The following is a 23,819-nucleotide window of genomic DNA, read 5'->3' as shown; positions in this document are numbered from 1 at the left end:
ATGCTAACTGCTAACCTGTCTCCCCTTTCAGATGTGTTGCTATTAGAGAAACGAGGTCAGCTGAGCGACCTTTGCCTTCATCAAGCGAGCTTTTATATGAAGCTTTAACTTGAAGTCAGACGCCTGCGTCATAGAAAGCTGGCGTCTTCACCATTCCTCAATGTTAAACAAAACCATGAGATTGTAACTCAACCTTTAAAACACCGCACCCACCTTCTGCTGAGCTCCTTTACACACACGGAGAGATTTCACGTAATGTCTTCTCATACGTGGGAGTTTATATATTCACTGTAACACAACAAAAGAGACTACAACAGCTTCTTACAGCCTTTATTTTTTTAATTTGGGTAAACTTTGTCTTAAGGGAAGGTATATAACAACCTTTTGTTTTCCCCTTTCAAACATGATATTACATCTTACAGCTGGAGAACAGAGTATGAGAAATAAAAAGACAGGACCTTCATATGAGAGTATAGTTCAATGTCACAAGCCAAACCTGGTAAAAAGAAGTCACTACAACTGAACCAATCAACAGTGAAGTCAGTGGGTTTCCTCTCGGTACACTGCGTCCCTTGACCCCTGACCTGGTCACAGACCCCCCCCAAACTCTGCGTCTTCCCCAATGAGAAATAATTTAAAGCATTCAACTATAATCACTTTTTGTTTATAATTCTCTGAACTTATAGAATAGATAAAAATACAATACCATCAGAAATGTAGAATGATTGAATCAACTTCATAAAAACTAAAGGGGAAAAAAAGGACAAAGTGGAATGACAAAGGAGTTTCTGTATGCATGAGCATGTCCATGGATTGTTTGGGGGCTAGAAAAAAAAAGTATACATTCTTAATCATGCAATATACAAATTTTAATGAAAGATTATGCACAGGGGGGGGGGGGGGAGGCTCAAACTTCTGACAATGAATGATTGGAGGAATCTTTCGGTTTCATTTATATCAGGGCATTTTCAGAAAAGGGAATACACACTGAACTTCTTTTCTGACATTCCTGAATAACAGCAGATCCACTCTGTATTCAGACGAGCACTGGACAGGAGATCTCACGGAATGGCTGAGGGCGACCTTCAGGGTCACAGACATCATCATAGGTGTTTTCAATAGCAGACGGGGGCCAAGCGAAGGGGGCCTAAGCAGGATAGACGAACAAAGACGCTACCAGGTCAGCTTGTATCTTGCTACTTCTAAGTTATGTTGTGCTGGATGAGGCAAGACTCCAGTCATGAATGGTACAGTATACCTCAGGAAGAGGCCATTCATGTTCATAATGTCAAAGCACAAACAAACAAAAGTGGCAAGGCAGTTTACTGAGGGGTAAAGAAACACTGGGTGTCTGGATGCACGTTGGCTGGGCGTTAGCTACATGCACAGCTACTGTGATGCAAATGTCAAAGTGGCACAGGCGCAAAGGTTTTACAGGAGCCGACATGAAGGCAGACAAAAAGTGCATTCTGCTGTTGACAGACTCGATGCTTCCTCACAGTGGATGCCAACTCGCCTAATACTGTCTGAAAGGGAACTTAAAACCACTGACCAATTAACAGTCTCTACTTACAAACAGAACAACATCAGTAACTTGATATGCAGACCAGCTTGTTAAAAAATGGAGACAGGTGATAGTGTAACCGTGTCTTCCCTTTGGCTAGTCATAGTCTGACTCCAACTAGTCCATAGATAGGGGCTGAGCAGTGAAGTCACATGAGCAGATCTCTTTATGCCAGGTTATTCGATCATGAACTTGACTGTACACTGGCACCACTAAAGGCTTCAGGCCTTCTCAGGGAGAATAGTATCCTTTGCTATCATTATATAACATAAGATCTTCTATACAAATAGGAAGGCGGAGCAAACTGTCATTAAGTCAAGCGAGACATGTTAACAGAGCCACTTTCACACTTTCTAATGCCAATGTTTTGTACAACCATTTCTTATGACCGCACTCTTCTCATTGTAAGGGGCGATGTGGTGCAGAGATGTCTGAATTCTTGGAAGGATTGATATGTTGCAAGTAGTCAGGGGTCAAACTGCAGCTTAGCACAGTTGGAATAGGGTGCAGATATACCAAGGGAGGGAGGGGCACAGGGCTCTGAGACTCGTGGAACCCAGGAGTAGGTCAGACTGCAGGACTAAAGCCCCCATATACTTCAGAAGTAGAACTCTCAGGGAAAAAATACATCTTGAGATGCGATGACTCAGATTTTGGTGTTCTATGTGCAGGGCCCTGCTCCTGGTTGTCTCGGCTCTTGAAGTATACGGGAGCCTTAAGGCACAGAGCAAAACCACTGATCTATTTACAAAACACCCGTAGTACCACATGTAGACTCCCAAACAAGGATTTTTTTAGACTAACACTAGCAGATCTGCTCTGGGCCTTTGTGGGTCTCGTTAAAAACACAATTCTACTAGTGACTAGTTTAGACCGATGCCTTTTGTGAAGCTTTGGTTTCATCTCTGCCATGTCTACAGCTGCCTACTGTCTGGCCTTCTCCAGGCCCCAGGATGAGCAGGTTAGAGTCCCCATTTTTCCAGCTACAACCCATCTAACAAATAGTCCCCTGGCTTCCAGGTCTACACAGGACAGCAGCACACACACACTGATATTTCATGAAAACAAAGGAGGGGTTGAGATGAAGGCGCAGACAGGCTTGAGACAAAAAAAATGAGACACGACAAACAAAAACAAACCAAAGAAGGAAAAAACTTCAACAAATTAAAAACACATTTCAACCATCAACAGCAATAGTCCAGTTGTCAATATTACAATACATGACTGTCACAGAGTCAAGAGTTGGAGTGGAGCAGGGTGATTGTTCGGGTGAGGACAGTGAGGAGCGGGAAAGAAAAAGAGGAAGTAAAAATGAAAGTGCATTGGAAAGAAGACGGCGCATGTACACACGGAGTCTGTCAAACAACAGCAAGAGTCAGGAAGCGACCACAGAGCTCGGAGTACAGAGGCAGAACATCAGTGTGTGGAAACACTGAGACGGAAAGAAAGCTTGTGAATTTGAGGACTAATAAATAGGGCGATCCTGGCAGTGCCAGACGCAGTGTTTTGTAACATGATTATGTGTATCAGTGAGGACAAGGGGAGTGTGGAGGTGGGGTATTTTTTTGGGAGAGGGGAGGGGCATCCTGGAGCAGTCAGACACAATCAGCACTGAGAGAAGGTCTGCTTGATCTCATCCAGCACATTCCCAAGCAGTGTCGGCTCGTCACATTTCGCGTCAATGGTCACTGTCTGACCAGCCTGAGATAGAGAGTGAGAGAGAGTGAGAGAGATAGCGAGAGGGAAGTTTAACAGTCAGCATTCAGCTTTATTTAGGTTTAATATTTGGGAATTCAGTGGTTCACTCACAGTTTTGACCAGCAGACAGACGTGGTGACCCTGGATGGACCTGCTGTACATGGAGGCACAGGAGTCGATCCTCTCCACAACTGAATGAAGGAGACAAAAACAACACAACTGTCAGCTTCATCCAGACAGTGCAGTATCCACAGTGCAGTATCATCTGTTGAGTTCTGACTAAATGTCAACAACAACTACTTAACCCATCTGGTGCCTTAATATGTTAGAACAAATGCATTGTACTTGTGGTACTGTGTGTAACTTGATGTAGTGCATGTGTACCTGAAAAGTGGTGGTGGAAGCAGATCCTGGCCAGTAGGTGGTGAAAGGGCATGTTGATTCCCTCCAGTCGCACGGAGCTGCACTTCAGGTCTCCCGATTCCAGCAGCTTTGCAAACGCATCACTGGACGAGCAAAACACAAACACCACTTAGTAATGACGGGAACGTAGCATTTGAAGAATTGAAAGAGAAGAAGATTCAAACCCAAACCTATAGCAGGGAGTAGTGATCAGGTAGGAGGTGCAGGTAAAGTGCAGTTTGAAGTCCAGTTTCTCATGAGTGGAGGATTCCTCATTCTGCGGGCAGAGAACAACAACAAATCAATCGGTGATTGGCAATACCGTCTGAACATGGCACCTGACCGACTCTCTCTAGGCCTGCTGACTTGTAGAAAGAGCAGAGTGCAGATCTACCAAACAGTCGGTGGAGCCACGCAGTTAACGTGTGCAGATGGCTAATGTGGAAGGAATTTCAACAAGCACACACACCTAAGCAATTAAGTCCATAAGCCATCCACACACACATAACAAATGTTTCTGGAGGATCCAGTTGGCCCTTCCATCCTCCCCCATGTATGCATCAGTCTTGCCTCGGTCTTTGTGTCTCATTCCATGGCACTGGGGCGAGGAGGCACATAAGAGTCTGTGCAACACCTGGAGAGGAACCTGACATTCTCCCTTTGATAACACCTGCACTTCATTTGCAATATGTTGGTGTCTCCACTGGTGTGTGTGTTTGTGTGTGTGTGTGTGTGTTTGTTTGTTTTCCTACTGACCTTGACTATGAAGGCGAGTGTTCCTTTCAGTTTCTGTGACATTACGATGCTCTGCACGGTGAAGACGAAGCGCGCCTCATTCGACACCCCTGAAGCACAAGAGGGGAGAGAGAGAGACGCTCAGACTGAAGGATGAGACTCAACTCAAATGAAGGAATAACTGCAGATTTTAAGGGGCGAAACAATCGAAGGGTAAAATGATTGAAGGATTGTGTTCTTTCTTTCTTATATACTGTGTGTATGTGAACACAACGAGCACCATTCCTGCTAGAAACCTCCTTCAGAGGTCCAACATTTGCATCGGGTGCTTTTCATTTCATTTACATTTCTATTTTATGTTTCATTTGCATTACCAAATGATACGAGAGTGAGACATGAAGGGAACCACCCTAGCATGACATCGTTGTTGATGACATCATGAATGAAGTTGTTAATGTGGACACAGTTGATACACACAACTAAGAGATTACTTTGGACAAAACAAGCCCCCATTCCTTTCCAAAGATAAACCATTTGCATCATGCTGAAGAGGAGGCGACCTTCGCTATCGGCACGCCAAAATGCAAAGCGCCATTATTGGCACGAGCAAACGACCTAGGACGCCAACATGCTTATATTGTAGGACGGAAATGGATACATATTGTGGAATCAACATGTTAGACTGACTGTGGTTTGGTGTAATAACTGACCGGGGGGAAGCTGGAAGGGCACGGTGAGGCCGTCGTGTGGCCCCGCCCCCTCTGGCCTCTGCAGCTTGGAGTTGAGGGAGTCCAGGACGTTGAACTCCATGGATTTCAGGAAGCTGTCGCACTTGTTTTCAAATATAACAGACACCACCACCTGGCTGCCATCTTGCAGGTTCCCCTGGATGTCGTACACCTTAGTGAGAGGAGAGAAACACTTCTATTATCAATCCATTCATTCACCTCTAAAGTAGGTCAACAGTCAAACGGCGTCCACCTCAAATCACTGACCCTAGAAATCAACGACACAAAAACACTGCATATCTGTTTCATCATCCCAACACCTAACCACACTCTCACACACACACACACAGACACACACACAAAATCACTGCTTCCAAGAAACAAGAGCGAAGTTTGAAACAACAACACACAGAGAGAACTGGGGCTCAGAAATGGACACACCACAGCACTGCAACCAAAAATTAAACTGATTTTCCTCTGACAGTAAGAGTCTGGGGCCATTATGAGAGGAGAGCCACAGAGACACAGACACAGAGGAGGAGAGAGTTTAAAAATATCCTGTGACTGACAGAACCCCGTCCTGTACCTCATCAGCATCCTCCATCGTCTTTAAAGAGAGAGGGGGGAGACAAAGGATAAAACCTGCCGTCATTCCTTTACCAAGTGTGTTTACCGTCTGTTACAATCCAAGTCCACTCGTTGTAGCTTTGGCCATCATTAAACCAATGGAAAGAGTCATTGTAATACATAACCCACTTATTGGGGAAGCAAATGTGAATGAACTGTAAATGTCTGAGATAATCACCTACTCTGAGTGTGTGTGTGTGATACATTGCTGTAATAAGCATTCTTGGGTTTATGCTTAACAAGGATGCTGCTCTGCAAAGTCTCTTGAATGTTTGGGGAATGTTCTGGGTCTTGTTTTGTGTTTAGGGTGCACGTTTTTCCCTTGAGTCGTCACTGCAGTTTTTCTCCGGGTGCTCCTTGTTTCTGCGTTGTGGTGAATCAGAAATTCTAAACTGCTGTAAGGAGCGAGCGTGAAAGTAAATGTGTCTGTTGTCTTTACGTGTTAGTCCTGTGGGAGACGTGACACCTCACAGACTGTACACTGCCTCTCCTCCATTCTCTGAGCGGCCATAGAGAGTGGATGTATGGATGGAAAATGGAACGACTACAACAGATGGCCAATAACTAACAAAATTGCGAAACAATTCCTTTATAACAATATGAGATCATGTCCATTTTGCATCCGGTGGCTTCCACAGGTGCAGCACGCTCCCAATCCCCATCACTCACCATCTTGATGTAGGAGTTCTCGGCCAGCAGGCAGTAATTGGACATGGGCTGAAATGAGAGAGAGGAGAGGAGCTCAGGTCAGATCAGGGCTTCTCTAGTCACTCAGTATGCAAACCAGGAAACCGGAGCCGGCTGTACGTAGCCGACGCATAACAAAAAGCCTGGCTGTGTGTGTGTGTGTGTGTGTGTGTGTGTGTGTGTACCAGCCACTGAGATCAGACAAGTCATCTGTGCCTGGAAAGATCAGAATGATAGCCGCGGGCGTCATCGTACATCAAACTGTCTACAAGCAGCGAGGCAACGCCAGAGCAACAATCAGAGCTGCATTATCACTACAGAATGCAATAAAGGAGTCAGGAGCTGTTAACTGCTCCACAATATGTGACAGAGGTTCATATGTGAGAAAAATACAATTGTCTGACCCGTGAAGATTGTTCTCCTTGTGTTTCGGTGTGTGAATTATCAGTGCAGCATATACAACAACATGTAAAACCCTGAAGCTTTCCAGCGCCTCAACACTGACCGGCAGAGGCTCCTCCTCCTCCTCCACGGTGCCATTCTGCACAGACTCCTCTCCCCCCGCGTCGCCGTGGTGATGATGGTGGTGATGCTTCTTCTTCTTTTTCTTCTCCTTCTCTTCCTTCTCCTTTTTCTGCTTCTTCTTTTTGTGCTTGGAGGACTTCTGATTATTGGGAAAAACACAGAAAGGAAGACAGGTGTACGGTAAGTGAGGAAGAGGACGGATGGCAACGCTAACACTGAACCACTAAGCAGGCATATAGAGAGAGAGCGAGAGAGAGCACGTTGACACTGGCAGGTCTGCGCTGCACCACATCCTGTTCGGTCACTGCGAACTGGAACGTTTATAAATCCGGCCACAATTTTCTATTTCTTTTAACATCACAATTACTGCATCATCAGCGGGCCGGTGACTCACAGTCTCCTCTGTCTCGGCGTCTTTGGGCTCCTCTGGCTCCGACTCTGGCGCCGTGCCAGACGCCGCCTCGGGGACAGGGGCTGCTTCTGCTGCGGCGGCTACTGTTGTTACTTCCTGTTTCAAATAAACGAGAAAAAAAAGAAGATGTGTTTAGAAGACAGCGACCTCAGCGTTTAACCGCTTGCCTGCTCTATGTCGACAACAGAAGTGAGTGAGTATAAAGCCGGTTAGTCTTGAATTTAGATTAGATATTAGAAGCTATTTATTGGAGTTTTGTGGTGACAAATGTAACAAATCTAGAATCAGAATTCAGGATTGTCACAGGAAAGACTTCAGTCCTACCTAAAGAGTTCAACCCCAAGTATGCCTGCCTTGTAAGACAAACACAGAAGCCAAACACTCGTACTTCATGAGTGCGTCTAAAAAGCTGCATGTACGCAGGCAAACTCAATGTGTTACAAGACCAAGCAACACATTTCCTGTATTAACACATTTTGGAAGTAAAAGTCTCAAACAAAACTAAGCTTTCAGGGCAGATCGGGACATCCTCACAACAATTACAACTATATATATATAAAGCTTAATATGTCAGCTTGAAACTATCAGTAGCTGATTTGTAGACCCAAACCTACTGTCTCTTTAGGTCTAATCCTGATTTGTAAGTGTGTGTCAAAACAAACTTGTGTCAAACAGGTGGGAGAGAGTGGACATGTTGAGGCATGTCTACATTTCTAGGTTAGAAGAGCTGTCTGTTATTTCTGTCCTGACAGCTCGCATGAGAAATTGGAATTCTTCGCAAAATTTATGACTCCAAACCGGAATGTTGTTTTTTTTGAAAATCTCAATGCAATTGGGTATTGACTGTACATTTCCACGAACACAAAGTCAAGTGCTGACAAAGTCTGAGCGTGACCACGGAGGCGATGCTAAGCCGTTTGAGATTCATCTGCTCTATTTCTGTTCGGTGAATGAAGCCGTTCATTGCCTCCTGTCCTGTAACAGCCGCTCTGTTTATGTGCCGGTTCATTGCTTTAAATATTGCTACTGTACAGGGCGAGGCCAAGACAAGTGTTGGACTTAAGTGCAAATTTGAGGTAATGGTACTTAAATAGGTGGGAGGTCTGGAGAGAGTTTGCAAATTTTCTCCTTTTTCCTTTTCTAGATATGAAGGAAACGTTTAGTGTTTAATTCCTTTTCATTAATCTGATGACTTATTCTGCAGGTTCAAGCTTTTCATTCAACCTGTTTACAGAATTGACTCAACCTTTCAATTGTAAAACAACAAAGTTAAGGATTCAGATTTGTTTTAACGCCTAATGGAGACAAACAGGACTGCGTGTGTGATCATGGGGGAAGCAGTCAGAGAGCACGTGTGGTGATAAGAACACGATGGGAACACCGTCCAGATTGCAGGGAATCTCAGGTGGCCTTTGCTCACTCGTCACGCCATTAACACAATAATAACAACAACAAGTACAACAACAACCGCTGACATGACACCCAGTGAGCAAAACAAAAGCTGAGGAAGAGAATCACTGACACACTATATGGGCACAGACCTACACACACACACACACACACACACACACACACATGCCAGAGAAGCAAAATGCTGCAGAATGAGAGGAAAGTGCTATGAGACCTGTGAAAGAGAGGAAGCTGTGTCACAAAGTGTAGAAGGTGAGAAAGAAAACAAGTTATCTATACTGAGAGGCAGCAGAGGGGGGGAGCTAATGGGTGAGGTGGCTACATGTGAGGGACACTGATTTAAGATGGAGTTGGGTAAACAAAGGAAAAGGAGAGTGTAAATGTGTGCTGGAGCGGTGAGGGAAGGTGGAGAGAGGGAGTGAGAGAGAAAGAGAGGGAGGGAAACACCGACTCAACCTGGGTATTAGAGGGCACTGGAGCGTTTGAGAGCCAGAAATCCAGATCCGAAACCTAGAGGAGGCAGGGAGGGGAGAGGAGAGGAGGGCGAGGAGGTGAGAGGTTGAGGGGCAAACAGGTTCTTGTATCTTACTACCATTCATGAAAAGGGATACAGAGATTACACTGTTCTGTTTCATGAATAAATTAAGTATTTGGCGCGGGCCTACGCAAGTCGGCTATAAGGAGACCGACACCTGATCGCTACGGCCGATTGAGAGAGAAGCTGGGAAGAAGCGATGGAAGCGTTAAAAGGTAAATGAGAATGATTCAAGATATGTTTGCCCTGCAGCTTTTCGTCGGCGGTTTCCCCGATTTTGAAGTTTGAAATCAGATTATCTAACAGAATTCTGCATCAAGTGAGACCTGACAGGGAAACTTGCGTACCTCAGCACTGGTGGAAGTGGGCGGGGCCGCCATCTCGTTGGTCTCTTCCGATTGGACCGCAGGCCCGTCCGGCTGAGCCACCATAAGGTCCTCCCCCTCCTCATGTCTGTGTTTTTTCTTCTTCTTCTCCTCTTTGCTCTTCTGTGAAAAACAGGAGGATAAATTCAGCCTTGTGTCAGTGAGGCGACCCAGCAGCAGCACTGAGTCACCGTGTAAACTCACTCAAACCGCTCCATAAATCTGCTCTAAGGGTTTTCAGAAGCAGCCTTGCTGGCTGGAAGGGTCGCATTCCTACCTTTCTGTCCCTGTCTTTGTCCTTCTTCTTCTCCTTCTTTTCTTTGCTGCTCTTCTTCTTGGGCTCCTGGGAGGCGGCGCTCTCTGCATCTCCATCTTTCGCCGGGCTTTTCAGCACCTCTGTTGGACGGTGTGACCTGACTGGCAGCTTCTCGCTGTCCGCAAGGGGCCTGGACACACAAAGAGCAAGATGAAGCTTCTGATGTCGCTCTGGACAGGCATGGATGAGGTTAACTGTGAGCCGCATGCAGCAGCTGCCGTGGAGACCTATTATGTTCAGTCAAACTCGTGTGTTAGAAGAGGTGAGGAAGGTTGAAAGGGTTAAGGATGCAGCCATCTACTCAAGTCAAGCACATAATCTGCAGTGTGCAGCAGCCAGGTCTCATTCAGAGCGTTGGGACATTCTCACACAGCTAGAAACCAAACTCATAAATTCTTCCATATTGGACTCCAAAGCAGTAAACATATGCACTGTGGCCCCCTGCTGGCTCGCCTTGAGAAGGACACATTACTCTGGGTCAGTCTTTGTACTTAGTTATGGCTTAGAAATTTGGTTTATAAGGGTTACAAGATGGAAATCCTGGGATGAGTGTCCTGAAAGCATGTTTACACTAAGATGATGTATGGGAACGGAGTAACAAGACACTTTTGGGAACCTCATCCAGGAATACAGGGGGTGAAACATTCAGTCCTGAGAATAGCAGCAGCAGCAGCAGCAGTTAACTCTTTCTCTGTTTTATCATCTCTTATGTCCTCGCTCACAGTTAAGGCAGGAAACTGATTCATAATTTTGTATAGATTCATGATGCTGATATTGTCAGACTGTTGGAAGTTTCTTCAAATAAGCAGAATGAGATACAGGCTGTGATGTCCCAGGCTGATCTGCAAGGTGGAAATCTGGAAGTTTGAGACGTTTTAATGTTGATCTACTACATCAAAAGATCTTTGGGGTTGCCGTGCATCAGTTTTGGATCTATACTTTGGTGTCTCTTTATTGTGAATTATGGCTTTCCAGATACACTGGTTTAGGAGGCAGCTATGGGTTAAGAAAAGCAAACTTATAAGAAAAAGAGAAGCACTGGATCAGGCTTGGCATCAGTTGACCTTCAATATTAAAGTGACATCCATGGACACCACGTATAGAGCATACAGGATGTATACAGGATATTACTGCTGCAGCAAATGCAACAATTTCCTGAGATGGGGACAGAGAAGTATGACAGAGATGGACAAGCGAGAGTTCAGAAACAAGGAAAGAAGAGCAAAAACAGGAAGCGGGTACCGGACCCTGATAAAGAAAGCAGGGACACGCTATGTCAGTGCACACGCCACTAAGAGAAAGAGAGAGACAGATAGAGATAGAGAGAGAGAGAGAGAGAGAGAGAGAGAGAGACGGGAGAGGCGTAGCAATCCGTCCACCGTCCAAGCCCAGGGGTCCTGTGGCTGGGGTGCTACTCACCTGCGTGCGGCCGCTTCCACCAAACTGCCCCGCAGAGCGGCAGTAATGTGTGTGTGCAAGCATAGAAAAGAGGAAGCAAAAAGCAGAACACCGTGAGGAAGAATGAGTGAGGATGAAGAGCGCCAAATCACATAGATTTGCGCAGATCACAACTCAACGCTATCATGTCACAAGACGAAACATAACAGGGATGCAATACGATGCCTCTATCGCCTTAAGATTACACACAAAGAAGGTTAAGGAGACATCTTGAGTATGCAACATGTACAGGAGAGTGAAGCTGTGTGGACTCACTTGTCCAGGTCAATGTCCAAGGCTTTATGAGGGTCGTTAGGATCTTTGTCATCATCGTCGCTCGGTAAGGCATTCTGAAGATAGAGAAGGTGACAAATCAGGGTTAAAATATAACTTGGACCGTAACGCCGGCATAAAGTGAAGAGAGTTCTGTGGCATTTTGACGAGCGAGGCACTTTGTTTAACAACCGGGAGACTACGCTCAATGATTTTGGTATAAAAGTCTGATTGAGACGCACGTCTGCGGCTGTAAAGTTGGAATTACTGTGCCGGGGTCGATAACGAGGTTAGAAAAATGAGATGTAAAGAGGAAGGTCACATCCAGACGGAGCCGCCTTCAGCCCCGTTCTGTGTCTACAAACCCAAACCCCATCCAGACTTTATCCACGACGCATCACAGCTTAGAGCTAAATTCCTCACATTTCCGTCTTTGCGAGTGTGTGAATGTTCGCAACATATAGAAAACTCCTCTAACTGGGTCGCGTCCGCAACCCGGCGTACCTCTGGCATCTCCTCGGTAACGATGTCCACCATGTGTGCGGGGGTGATGTCCTCCTCGCTCTCTGGGCCCGAGTCGTGTCTCTTCCCTCGCCCGCTGCGCTTCTCTTTCCTCTGCTTCTTCTCCTTCTTCTTCTTCTGGATCCTCTCCTTCTGCCGACGCTCCTCCTCCAGCTTGAGGTACTGGTCGGACATAGGCAGACCTGTTGGGAGAGCGGAGGGTCGCCGCGCGTGGGATTAGAGACGCGTTACGTAAGACTCAAGAGGTATTTAAAGACGTATAGAAGAACAGAAAGAGGAGGAAGACGACAACACGGCACGACTGAGGCTGGACTGGTTTATCCGGACGCACCTGGGACTTTGAGAGGCACAGTGAGGTCAATCTGCACGACAGGGATGTGCTCCACTCCGGGGGCTTCCTGGTACACCTGCACAGAAGAGACACGCACTTATTAGAGAAGTGGATTAGGCGTAAACAATCTTATTTATTTGTGCAAAATGAAACAAAAACAGCCGAGTCGTGAGCGATCCAACGCACCTTCTGAGAGGACGGGGAGGCCTTGATGTAGAACGGGTTGTTTGCTTGCTCCTGCTTTCTTGCTTCTCTCCTCTAGGGATGTGAACAAAAACAAACACAACAGAAATGATCCTCTTTATGTCGCATTTTTGTAACACGTGGATTGTGTGCAGTTAGATGTCTCATTTATCGGAAGGAATTAAGAAATCACAAACGGTTTGATTTATAATTCACTACAGTGCAATCGAAAATAATGAACACGTAAAAACCAGAAAACAAAACTCTTCTAATCCATCAATGGCGCTCTTATCAGCCTTCTTACCCTGGCCAGCTCCTTCTCGTCCACCTCTGTGTGTCGTGGGCGCGAGTGTTTGCTCTCCTCCTTGGCAAAAATAGCCTTGGGCCTCTCGTCCTCAGACTCGCTCTCGGATGGAGGCTCATTGATCCAGGCGTCCAAATCCAGCCTGCGCAAACCAGAGACTCGGTCACACACTTTAAACGTCGGGGCGCCCCGACCAATCTATGAACGACCTTAATGTTTCCATGAGTGTTGTCGGCGGAGTTTAGCTTCTGCTTTGGCTCAGGAAGACCAAAACAAATAGGTGTTGTGCAGTGATGAAGCGTTGATGTTGGATACAGATATGGAGAGCAGAGGTTGATAATAAATGCTCATGCAGCACATTTTTTAGTAATATGAGCTCACTCTTACACCGACTGGACGTATGTAAATTTAACCATTCCTAAAAATAATTGAAACTCATTTTGCTGACATTAACACTCATTATTCCTGGCCTGTGGCTGCTTCAACTCCACTGGGATTCATTATGTCAAGATCTCGGCTAAGGAGGACTAACAGATTTGATGCACAGTCCCACCTGACAGACAGGAGCGGCGACGGATGAGCGGAATGACATTACAGCGCCAGACGTCAAGCTTTAATTAGATGGAATAGCAGGGGGAGGGGAGAGGAGGGTGGGTGTGTGTGTGTGTGTGTGTGTGTGTGTGTGTGTGTGTGTGTGTGTGTGTGTGTGTGTGTGTGTGTGTGTGTGTGTGTGTGTGTGTGTGTGTGTGTGTGTCATATGCTTGTGTAACTCACCCCTCAGGTACAGGCACTTTCTTCTGTGCCTTGGGGGCCACAGGGTTGAGTTCTCCAGCAAACAGAGCGTTCACTTCTTCAGCTACTTCCACGTCCTTCTGCTGCAGCTTCTGGATGTACTTGACCAGCTGAAGGATGCAGGACGCCTGAGGACACAGAAGCAGAGATGTCAGAGAAATAGGTTGTAGATTGAGCTGCGTCGCAAAAGCATCAAGTGCTCCGCCTCCGTCTTACCCTCTCCTGCACCTCCAGGTTGGCGCTCTGGACGAAGAGCGGCAGCCTGTCGATCATCAGCTGGCTGATTTCCTGCGAGGCCGTGTCCGTGTTCCCCTCCTGACCCTTCAGGACGGTGGCAAACAGCTTGGCGGCGTTCTGGACGTACACTGCCTGGATGTGGCCCGGGAGAGTGGCTACCTTGGGCCGCAGCATGGCCTCCAGCGTCTGCACCGGGTTCTCCAGGTGTCTAAGAAGGAGAGAGGAGGAGGAGGAGGAAGAGGAGGATTTAAAACCTGGTTGGATTCCACTCTTGGATTGCACGAGGTGTAAAATATGAAACTGTAAAACACTCTTGTCCAGATTTAGCCTACACTTCTCAAATGCCACAACATTCCCAACACTATCATATCTCTCAAAGTGGAAATGGACACACATATTTCCAACAAGATCGACTTTTCGTAAGTGTAAAGAATATGGACGGATGTGTAACCTGTCAATCATTTCATACTACGACATAGGAAACACAGAAATAAGTGTCTGTGCAGAGCTGTTAATCACTTCTCTGTGGATCATTACAGACTATTGGGGCCTAAAGATGTATTGTGTACAAGATGGAGCATGACTGGAGGAGCGATATCAGGGTTTGGTTGAGAGTGGGAGAGATCCACGTACTCTGAGAACTCGCCACAGATCCAGGCGGCGGCGTACAGCACTTCGCAGATGCCGTTTCTCTGCATGTTGCCGGTTAACAGGTGGGCGTTGTCCAGCAGGGTGGCCATCTGTGAAACAGCGAACACCCGGATGGCTTTGACCCGGATAGCCACGTCCAGCATTTGCGAGGCGATGAGGTGGCCGTGCCGTGTGCCCTCCAACCGGGTGAGCTCCACCAGGATACTGATGTACCTGTTACACACACACACACACACACACACACACACACACACACACACACACACACACACACACACACACACACACACACACACACACACACACACACACACACACACACACACACACACACACACACACACACACACACACACACACACACACACACACACACACACACACACACACACACACACACGCGAGCAACGTATTAGAGCACAGCATGTTTCATAAGAATCGGTTTACAGTTCAAGTAATCCAACATTGACAAAACTATGATCTCCTTGGTTGTGATATCGTAGCCGGCTGGCAGACTGACCATTCAAAGTTGGTGATGTACTGGTAGTTGCTCTGGCTACAGATGTCGATGATCTTGGTGAGCAGTTCATCTCTGTAGGTGGTGCCTTCTGCTTTGTCCACGTGCAGCATCAGCTTCTTCACAATCTCCATTAAGTTCTTCTTGGATACCTGAGAGGAGCAGAGAAACACAAGAGTTAGTTCCAACTGAAATACAGGAGCTGGAAATGTCCTCAAACTATCATCTTAGAGCATGAGTTTCTTTTGTACAATAATAACATTAGTTTGGTCGGATGGAAACTTGTGACGCTTACAATAGCAACAGCTTTCAATGCAATAGTGTAATACTAGAAATTGCACAATAACTGAGGTGCCTACCATCCCATAGAGCAGGTCCAGAGCCCTCAGGCGGATGGACTCATCCTTGTCATCCAGACACTGCAGGATCAGGTCCTTATGGGACTGCACTGACTTGGGGTGGGTCTTCAGGATCTTTGACATGGCCAGCAGGCCCAAGTACTTCACTATACACACACACACACAGATGCAAGGAGACAGGCCTTAATGACTTCTGATAAACTGCAATGCTGTGACAGGTTAACGCCTCCCTGTCTTCAGAAGTTCAGTGTCGTGCAGAAACCATGACAACTCCTTTCATTTCACTCTGCATTCATGTCCAACTGAATTAATTAGGTGTTTTAATCAATTATGCAAATTTTCCTTCTAAGATAACTATTTTGAGATCCATAGTTTCCAGAGGACAAAGAACTCTTGATTAACTATATTTTACAAAACACTGCCATCTTCTCCATATAATTGGCATAACAAAAAATCTATGTAAACGAATACAACTGTAAACTTTAAGTATTAAAATAAAAGGAACACATAAACACAGAAAAATGGAAAGGACACACAACAAACACACGGGACAACACACGCGCCGGAAATGGAAGTTTGGTCTCGTTCGCATCCTGGTCATATTTTCCTACTGGCTCACCAAAGAGGGAAGTGAAAGGGAAATGTGCTGAATCACAGCGGCCTGTCCATCACCTACTACTCTGGCACAGACCAAACGCCTCCCGAGTCTCCTGGATCAATAATGTGTGAGTGGTAGTGACCTTGTAGGTGGGGCGAGGTCGGTCACTGCAGTGGCCCGGGGACAAGGCCACCGACTCTGACTCTACCTTCCCCTCAGCTCTGCATGAGGCGACACTCTCAAGGATAGAGAAGCAGACGCGTAGGTTTTTAAAAACGTACAGATTTAAACCTTAAGCAAAACCTAAACAGCCAGGCCAGAGGCAGTGAAAGGATTAAATGAAACAGAAGGTCACAGTCTGCTCTAGGAGTCTATAATCTACACAAAACACAATCTATGGGGAGGACCTGATAACTCGAAGTGCATGGCAGCAACCCAGCATTAAGGCCCAAACAATAGTCTGGTATGAATGGTCAAACATGGGCGGAATGCTTGTTTCATTCCTGTGTGTTCAGTCATGCACAGGCTTTAAGAGCAATGCTGTTATCCCTGACAGGGACAAGTTGTAGGGTAATAAACGTTCGAGTTATCCAGAGTCAGGGGCTCTACGTCTATTAACCTCTAAATGGGTGGACTGTTCACACACAAACACGCAGACAATGAGAAAATGACACACTGCAGGCATTGACTGAGGGCTCACAGTTCTGGTCCGAGTCTTCGATCAGGATTCGCAGCTTCTGCACACAGAGCTGAGAGAGGGAGAGAGAGAGAGAGAGGGAGATACAGACAGAGATACAGGGACAGAGAGAGAGAGAACAGTGTAAACCTTTCCCCTCCAGTTTCCAGTCTTGTCACTTCAAAAAGCACAAATGACACTAAGGTAGAGTGGAACGACTACGGGCCCGGCGTTAGAAGGAGCATGAGGCCTTTTCGTGCATTAATGACAGTCTCAGAAAGGAAGAGGAGAGCTTTGGGATGGTCGCTAGTCTGTGCGTGTCACCCTACTGGAAACATGTTCAGACAGACGAGGCTTCTAAACTCAAAAGAATCTTTGTGGCGGCCTGCGATTGTGATTCAACTAGGGTGGAAAGGGTTAGAATGGACATCTACCTATAGCAACGTGCAGAGAGGCAGAGAGAGAGAGAGAGAGAGCAAGTGAGAGAGAGAGCGAGTGAGAGAGAGAGACTCAGAGGGCTTACCTGAATACTCGCACTGTGGTTCGGCATCCCAGAGGACAAGGAAATCAACACTGCAACGTGGGACAAAGAAACTTTTAGATGTGAAACTGTATGGGAGAGGCGAGTGGCTGAGCTAGTTGCTGTAACAGTATATCAGTGTTTCTAAAATGACTGATACATCGATGTGCAGATGCTTTATGGTTTGCTTTTGTGGACATGGAGGCAGAAGGAGAATAAAGCCGTTCACATGACTTTTATTGATGAGCTGTGTAGCAGTTATACTCTGATCACACACACACACACACATAGGCTGAATGAGGTCGCTATGCTGCCGTTATAGCACTGACCTGCAATCACCGTGTTGACACATTCATACAGCAGAGACATGGCAGAGGTACTGTGAGGAGAACAGGGGCGAGAAGGGCAGATGGAGAGAAGATTAATATTGATTTACCCGTCAGATCGCGTTACCTCTAATATCTGAGGCAAGAAAACAAAACGAAACGTAGGGACTCTGGCTGCCTCACCTGTGGATTAGGTTGGTCAGAGGTTCGATGAGTTTCTTGCCCAGACGTGGCTCGAGTGGCGTGAGCGCACCAAACTGCAGAACACACACACACACACACACACACACACACACAAAGCGCTGTGACATATGATCTCTCTGCACAGATAATACACCTGCTTGAAATGTATAGATTAGTAATGATCAATGCATTGTGGGAGTTTTGAAAGGTAGGTTCTGTTGTTTCAAATGACATCATACAAAAGGAGGAGGAGACTTGCTGACAATAACACATTAACAAGCCGTTTACCACGTTACAGATCGCCGGCTTCGCTTCCTGTTCACTCACCAGCTTGATGATCTTAATGAGCACCCAGTTGTTCGTGGATGAGGTCATGAGCTTGAAGAAGAGCGGCGCCAGAGACAGGTAGTTCTTGGGGTTCCTTCGGGCGAGCTCGCAGATCACGTTCACTGCTGCTGACTGAACGCCTAAAGACAAGAACAAGAAGCAAGACAGGTACAAAGATCATTAAAGTTGGCTTTTCTAACCAATAGGTAACAGGTAGTAAGGAGACAAACGGGGGAAATGCAATACTAACAACTGAGGATAGTAAGATGTAAAAGATAAAGTAAGACAGATTGTTTCATAATCACTGATGTGGAGTAATGAGTCCTATCATAACCCCTAAATATTTATAGCTTCTGTAAGATGAGCAGCGTTCCCCGTCTCTGACTGGAGGCACAGGTACAGTAAGTGAGCCCCGTATACATTTCATCGGAGGCAGTTTTCGTCTATGCAGCACAAACCGTCCTGTGCGCTGCCAGACAGGCTTGGCAGGAGAACAAATGAGCCTTCCTTAATCTTACATCCATCGCTTCTGAATTATTCATCGGGCTCAGGTGACAAGAGAACGTCTTTCCCCTGGAATGCCACAAGAAGCCATGATGCAACCGGCTCGCTCTGGAAAGCAGCACATGTGGCCCAAACCAACAGACACAGGGCCAGGGGTGTCTGACTAAAAGAGTCTGTTGGCTACGTTTTGCATGAGCAGGCTGGACGCTGTGTCCTCTTCCTCATACCTGGATCTGGGTCCTCCAGTTTCTCCTTGAGTCTGGGGAATGCAGGACGCAAGGACTCCGGGTACTTCAGGAAAACCTTGTACATGATCAAGACGGCTTTCTTCCTGATGTAGGGTTTGGTGTGGGACATCTAGGGTGGGGAACAGTCAAGATGGAGTGTTACATTTAAACTGTATGAACAAATAAATAAAGGCTAAATGCCACTAATGTAAGAGAGATGAAGAAGAGGGTCGCAGAGGAGGAGTGATTCATTTTGACAACCAAAACCAGAAGGGGATCATGAACTCACTAAAGTCATGATGTCATTGGCCAGGTCGCGAGCCAGGTCTGGCGTCACAAAACAAGAGAGGCCGGTGAGGGCGACGCCTGTGTCGTACTGGTTGGGACTGCTGAGATCCTGCAGGGAGGAGAGAGAGAGGAGAGAAAACATTGACGAGACAGAAAGTCTCCAAGGGCGGTTTGACATTCAGACACGCACCGGCACAGAGCGTGCGGGAGAAGACCACTGACCTTTCGGATCTGATTGGTCGTCAGCATGATGACGTCGGTGCTCTCGTGAAAACATTGTGAGGCAGCCAGGTAGCCGATCCTCTGTGGGAAGAACAGCAACCAGGGACATTAGGGCTAGGTATTGCTCTGTGTGTGTGTGTGTGTGTGTGTGTGTGTGTGTGTGTGTGTGTGTGTGTGTGTGTGTGTGTGTGTGTGTGTGTGTGTGTGTGTGTGTGTGTGTGTGTGTGTGTGTGTGTGTGTGTGTGTGTGTGTGTGTGTGTGTGTGTGTGTGTGTGTGTGTGTGTGTGTGTCTCTCTCTCTCTCTAGTGGGCTTCTATTTAGACCACCATCTTACTATAGATGCTACAGAACCTCAATGGCTGGCAAGAGCAGGAATGTTATTTGAGTTGGATACCTATTAAAGATTCCAGGTGTCTGTCAATCACATCCACACTCAGGCATGCAGCCAGGTCAGAACGTCACAGCGTCGTCAGTAATCTGACCGGCTTGACTTCTGACACATGCATTTCCACAGACTTCACCGTTTTCCAGTCGTACCTTGTATGTGAACTTGGAGGAGCTCATGACTTCAACGATGTTGAATGCGGCCCAGCTAACATCGTAGCCCAGCATCTGGAGCTGTAAAGACACAGGGGCAGGGGGGGAGGGGGCGGGGGGGGGGGGGGCAGGCAGAGAGAGAGAGAGAGAGAGAGAGAGAGAGAGAGAGAGAGAGAGAGAGAGAGAGTGAGAGAGGAAAGGGAATGAGCTGTCCCTGAGGAACAGTAGGAGACTAAATGAAGTGGGGCTGATGGCTTTCAAACTGAGTGCAGACGCCAATTGCAAGAAGACTTCTAAGCCTAAAAGTAGGTCTGTGTTATTAATAGAAAGGTTGATTTCTTTAATAGAAGTGACAAAATTGCAGCAAAGTGGGAATATATATATTTAATACCGGCTTAAAAGATCAAATTCCAAATGACATAATTGGTATGTGCTTTATTGTGTTAACACTATGGGGCTCTGTGTTCAGCTGATTAACCTTAAGGTGCCATCAAGAAGAGGAAGAGGCTGCAGTCTGAGACGAGCTGTGCCTCAGATTACCCACAGAGATAAGATCATGCTGAGAGCCATAAGGAGAGGAAGGAGTCTGTCTCTACGTGTATCAGAGCCTGTGTAGTGTGTGTAGAGGGGTTGAAGTGATGGACAGAAGGCATCAGGGAGTCGGCGGAAGGTGCAGAGAGGTAGACAGGTCTTACATAGGTGAGCTTGCACACAGCATTGGCTTTGACTGCGATGTTGTCCTGCTTGAGCTCCTGCTTGATCTCATCAATGCATGTGGAGATGTACTTGGCCTGGAGTCACAGAGGGAAGAGAAAAGAACACCGGGTTAACTTAGGAGCGCAGGTATCCATGACGAAATAAACCTGCTGGTTAGTGTAACTGGCTGCAGCCCACAGAGGTGAGACAGTGAGACACCCACGTCCCCGAATCAAGCTCCATGTCAGCTCGGGCATGTCCAAAGTCCTGCAGGATACAGATTCTGGTTGTTTCAAATGTCTGAATGTAGTGCCTCAACGTTGCATTGGCTGTGTTCTATTGCCTTGTGTATTTCAATTTCAATAAATGACTAATCCAGTAGCCTCAGAATGAAAGAGCAGGAAATTGTGACTGCAGCTCTTGTGCCTCCTTGTATAATACACAACATCACACCATACGTATGCGAAACAGTGAGCACAGATCAAAGTGTGCTTTATTCATTCAATAATGGCGTATAAGCGTATGTCCTTACACAGACCAGTCCACCGTTGCTCATAGAGCCAACCAAACACACTCACATATAGCTGTGTGGGGCGCGAGAGTGTGTGCCGGTCATGTGTGTGTGTAGTCATGAGACAGCATAGTGACAGGAGGCGGTAGAACGGGCAGGGGTGGGGGTGAAGGGGAAGTGTTCTCTGGAGAAAGGGCTGTGTGCTGGGCTGGAGGGCAGAGAGGCATACGAGACATGATCACCAGACACACACACACTTCACCTCTCCCAGCATGAACCAGAGAAATAAGTGAAATAGTTGTCACATTGCCAACAGAGCTGATCCATCAGAAGAAGACTCACTGCAGGAAGAAGCCCAGTGCTGGCTGAAGTTAACATTAATATAATAAAAATAATAATCAGCCCTGCTAACGTGGAATCTCCATGAAATTAGAACATCCTCACACCTTTTTTTCTAATGTGTCTGGTGTTCTGAGAGGCGTGGGTGGGACAGAGAGAATGAATGAGCTGAGCAAAGACTCGGTACACACAGACGCGAAAAACAAACACAGTGGACGAGAACGTGTGGGCCGGTCAGGAAACACACACACACACACACACACACACACACACACACACACACAGTATTAATATTTCAGCAAACTGTCCACTGTTGACCGGGCAACCACGTCCTTATCTAGGCTGGCGGGGTCAGGTTTCCTCTGGGATGAGGCCCAGTCTATAGGCTCAATCAAGAGATCAAGCATGGACGGCCATTTTTACACCCAACAGCACAAACAGACGCATGGATGATAGAAATTGCGTGTGCAGCTTGTGGGATATAAACCCGGCTGCCAGATAAGCAAGAAATCAGACAAATCAGTCACGCTTGAACCCAGAATCAAATTTGAAACCTCCTGCAGGCGAGACAGTGTCCGCACCTGAGCTGCAGAGGGACACGGGGTCAACAACAACAACAACAACAAGGACAACAACTCCTGGGTCCTGCCTGCTCTCCAGTCTGTCTCACTGCCTGCTGAAGGACACAGGAGAGAGTACACACACACACACACACACACACACACACACACACACACACACACACACACACACACACACACACACTCACACACACACACACACACACACGCTCAGAAAGAAGCGAGCTGACGCGAGATGGAAACGTGGCTCTTACTTGACTTTCCCCAAAAAGCGTCCTCTATCGGCCAGTCCCACCCCCCCCCACCCCCGATGATGTGACGAGCTGAGCCTTCATCACCCACCGAACTCTTGTCTTGACAGGGATGACATCACCTTTAATCGGGGTTTGTGTTGTGTTGCAAACGTGGGATGACTCCGTTTAATTCTCGATCGTTTAGATTTAGAACCAACCCGAGCCGCAGTTTAAGGGTAAACGATGTGTTAAGATGTGTTTACTCGGTGGTAAAAGTGAAACAAGGCTACAGGTTAATGACACACACACACACACACTCTCTGTCATTACCGAGTCAGATCGAGTGAACGAGTCCCCTGACAGACTGAAGACTGACAGGAATTAGCAAACACTGATATTAATAATTAATAATTCACTCAAAGTCACCATTTCATGTACACACATAATGTTTGATTGAATCGCTGGAACCCTCGGACTTCTTTCTTCTACTTATCTATCATTTTCTGTTGTTCAGTGATAATCTGTTGGCATTAGCTAGCTTTCAGTATTTACCTAACCCTGCCTAACCCGACTCTCTTACAACGCGAGACCCGGCCTACAACGTCGGCACACGCATTTAATTCGGATTATATAAAAATATAAATTCATATCCAGATGTAAACACAGCAGAAAAGGCAGCAGAATGACTGAGCTGCTAATGCTACCACTAGCTATCCTACCTAATGATAGCTCACCTAGCCGTAGCTCTTAACGGGCTAACGTTAGCTAGTCGCCCATAACGGTAGAACAGCGGCGACTTTGCCTGCAAAACATTCACGAACAAAAAGGTACAAATGTTACAGACTGAATCGATTAGATGTGTGTGTTTGTACCTCATCTTCCTTGTGATTCCTAATGCCACGTACTAAATCCTGGAGGTTTTTATCGAACATCCGATCGATGCTCCCTTTGACTATTTTCAGAGCCATGTCTGCCGCTTCTTCTTCTCCTGTGGGTGCCTGGCGGCGGTATGGTTGTGGGTGCTGGCCGACCCGCTGGACTGTCTCTCATCCACCCGGGTGCCTGAGCTGTGCAAGAGCCGCTGCCGTGTCCGTGTAGCGATATCCCGGGCAGATGATGAACGTCCCTGTGCTGTGCAGGAGACGCTGGCAATGGATCAGTGTAGGAAATGGCTGACAAAATGGCGTCGAGAGTCAGCTGACTGGAGTCTAATGCGAGAGTCTCATCTGGGAATCAGGGGAATTAAAGGTCTACTCACTGATTCAGAGTACAGGGCTGAGTGTGTGCGTGTGTGACAGTGTGTGTGACGCTGACATCGTGTTGAAACTAAAATACTTATCTAAAATTGACATAAAATGTGTTAAAAAGCCAGAATGAAGTAGAATATGAATGAATCTCAGGTATCACCGGGCAGAAAATGAGATGTGACCCCAAACCAAAC

The 23,819-nt window shown here is 46.7% G+C and overlaps 1 protein-coding gene across 5 annotated transcripts; it reads right to left on the bottom strand.

Annotated features, from left to right (window-relative positions):
• Positions 1-313: 313 nt before the first annotated feature.
• On the bottom strand, positions 314-23,572 carry ap3d1 (adaptor related protein complex 3 subunit delta 1). 5 transcript variants are annotated; one of them, XM_076153421.1, is made up of 35 exons: positions 23,251-23,572; positions 20,714-20,809; positions 20,019-20,099; positions 19,482-19,562; positions 19,261-19,368; positions 18,972-19,101; positions 18,241-18,380; positions 17,914-17,987; positions 17,734-17,783; positions 17,408-17,457; positions 16,909-16,957; positions 15,611-15,756; positions 15,255-15,403; positions 14,717-14,947; positions 14,063-14,291; positions 13,829-13,974; positions 13,055-13,196; positions 12,754-12,825; positions 12,568-12,643; positions 12,219-12,418; positions 11,718-11,791; positions 11,424-11,447; positions 9,966-10,134; positions 9,671-9,811; positions 9,245-9,298; positions 7,361-7,474; positions 6,947-7,105; positions 6,424-6,471; positions 5,714-5,734; positions 5,110-5,299; positions 4,421-4,509; positions 3,856-3,941; positions 3,647-3,768; positions 3,374-3,453; positions 314-3,265 (listed from the first exon to the last, which is right to left on the bottom strand). In XM_076153421.1, exons 1-35 carry the CDS (start codon positions 23,344-23,346, stop codon positions 3,170-3,172), a joined length of 3,813 nt encoding a protein of 1,270 aa, XP_076009536.1. In that variant the 5' UTR covers positions 23,347-23,572; the 3' UTR covers positions 314-3,169. The 5 variants fall into 5 exon arrangements, with proteins under 5 accessions (XP_076009536.1, XP_076009537.1, XP_076009539.1 ...); XM_076153422.1 differs by lacking the exon at positions 5,714-5,734; XM_076153424.1 differs by lacking the exon at positions 9,245-9,298.
• Between the last annotated feature and the right edge of the window lie 247 nt (positions 23,573-23,819).

This window comes from Genypterus blacodes, unplaced genomic scaffold (genome assembly GCF_046128005.1).
Source record: "Genypterus blacodes isolate CSIRO-AG114 ecotype Tasmania unplaced genomic scaffold, CSIRO-AGI_Gbla_v1 ptg000058l_1, whole genome shotgun sequence".
Classification (NCBI taxonomy): domain Eukaryota; kingdom Metazoa; phylum Chordata; class Actinopteri; order Ophidiiformes; family Ophidiidae; genus Genypterus; species Genypterus blacodes.
This window is presented reverse-complemented; position numbering and strand designations above follow the sequence as displayed.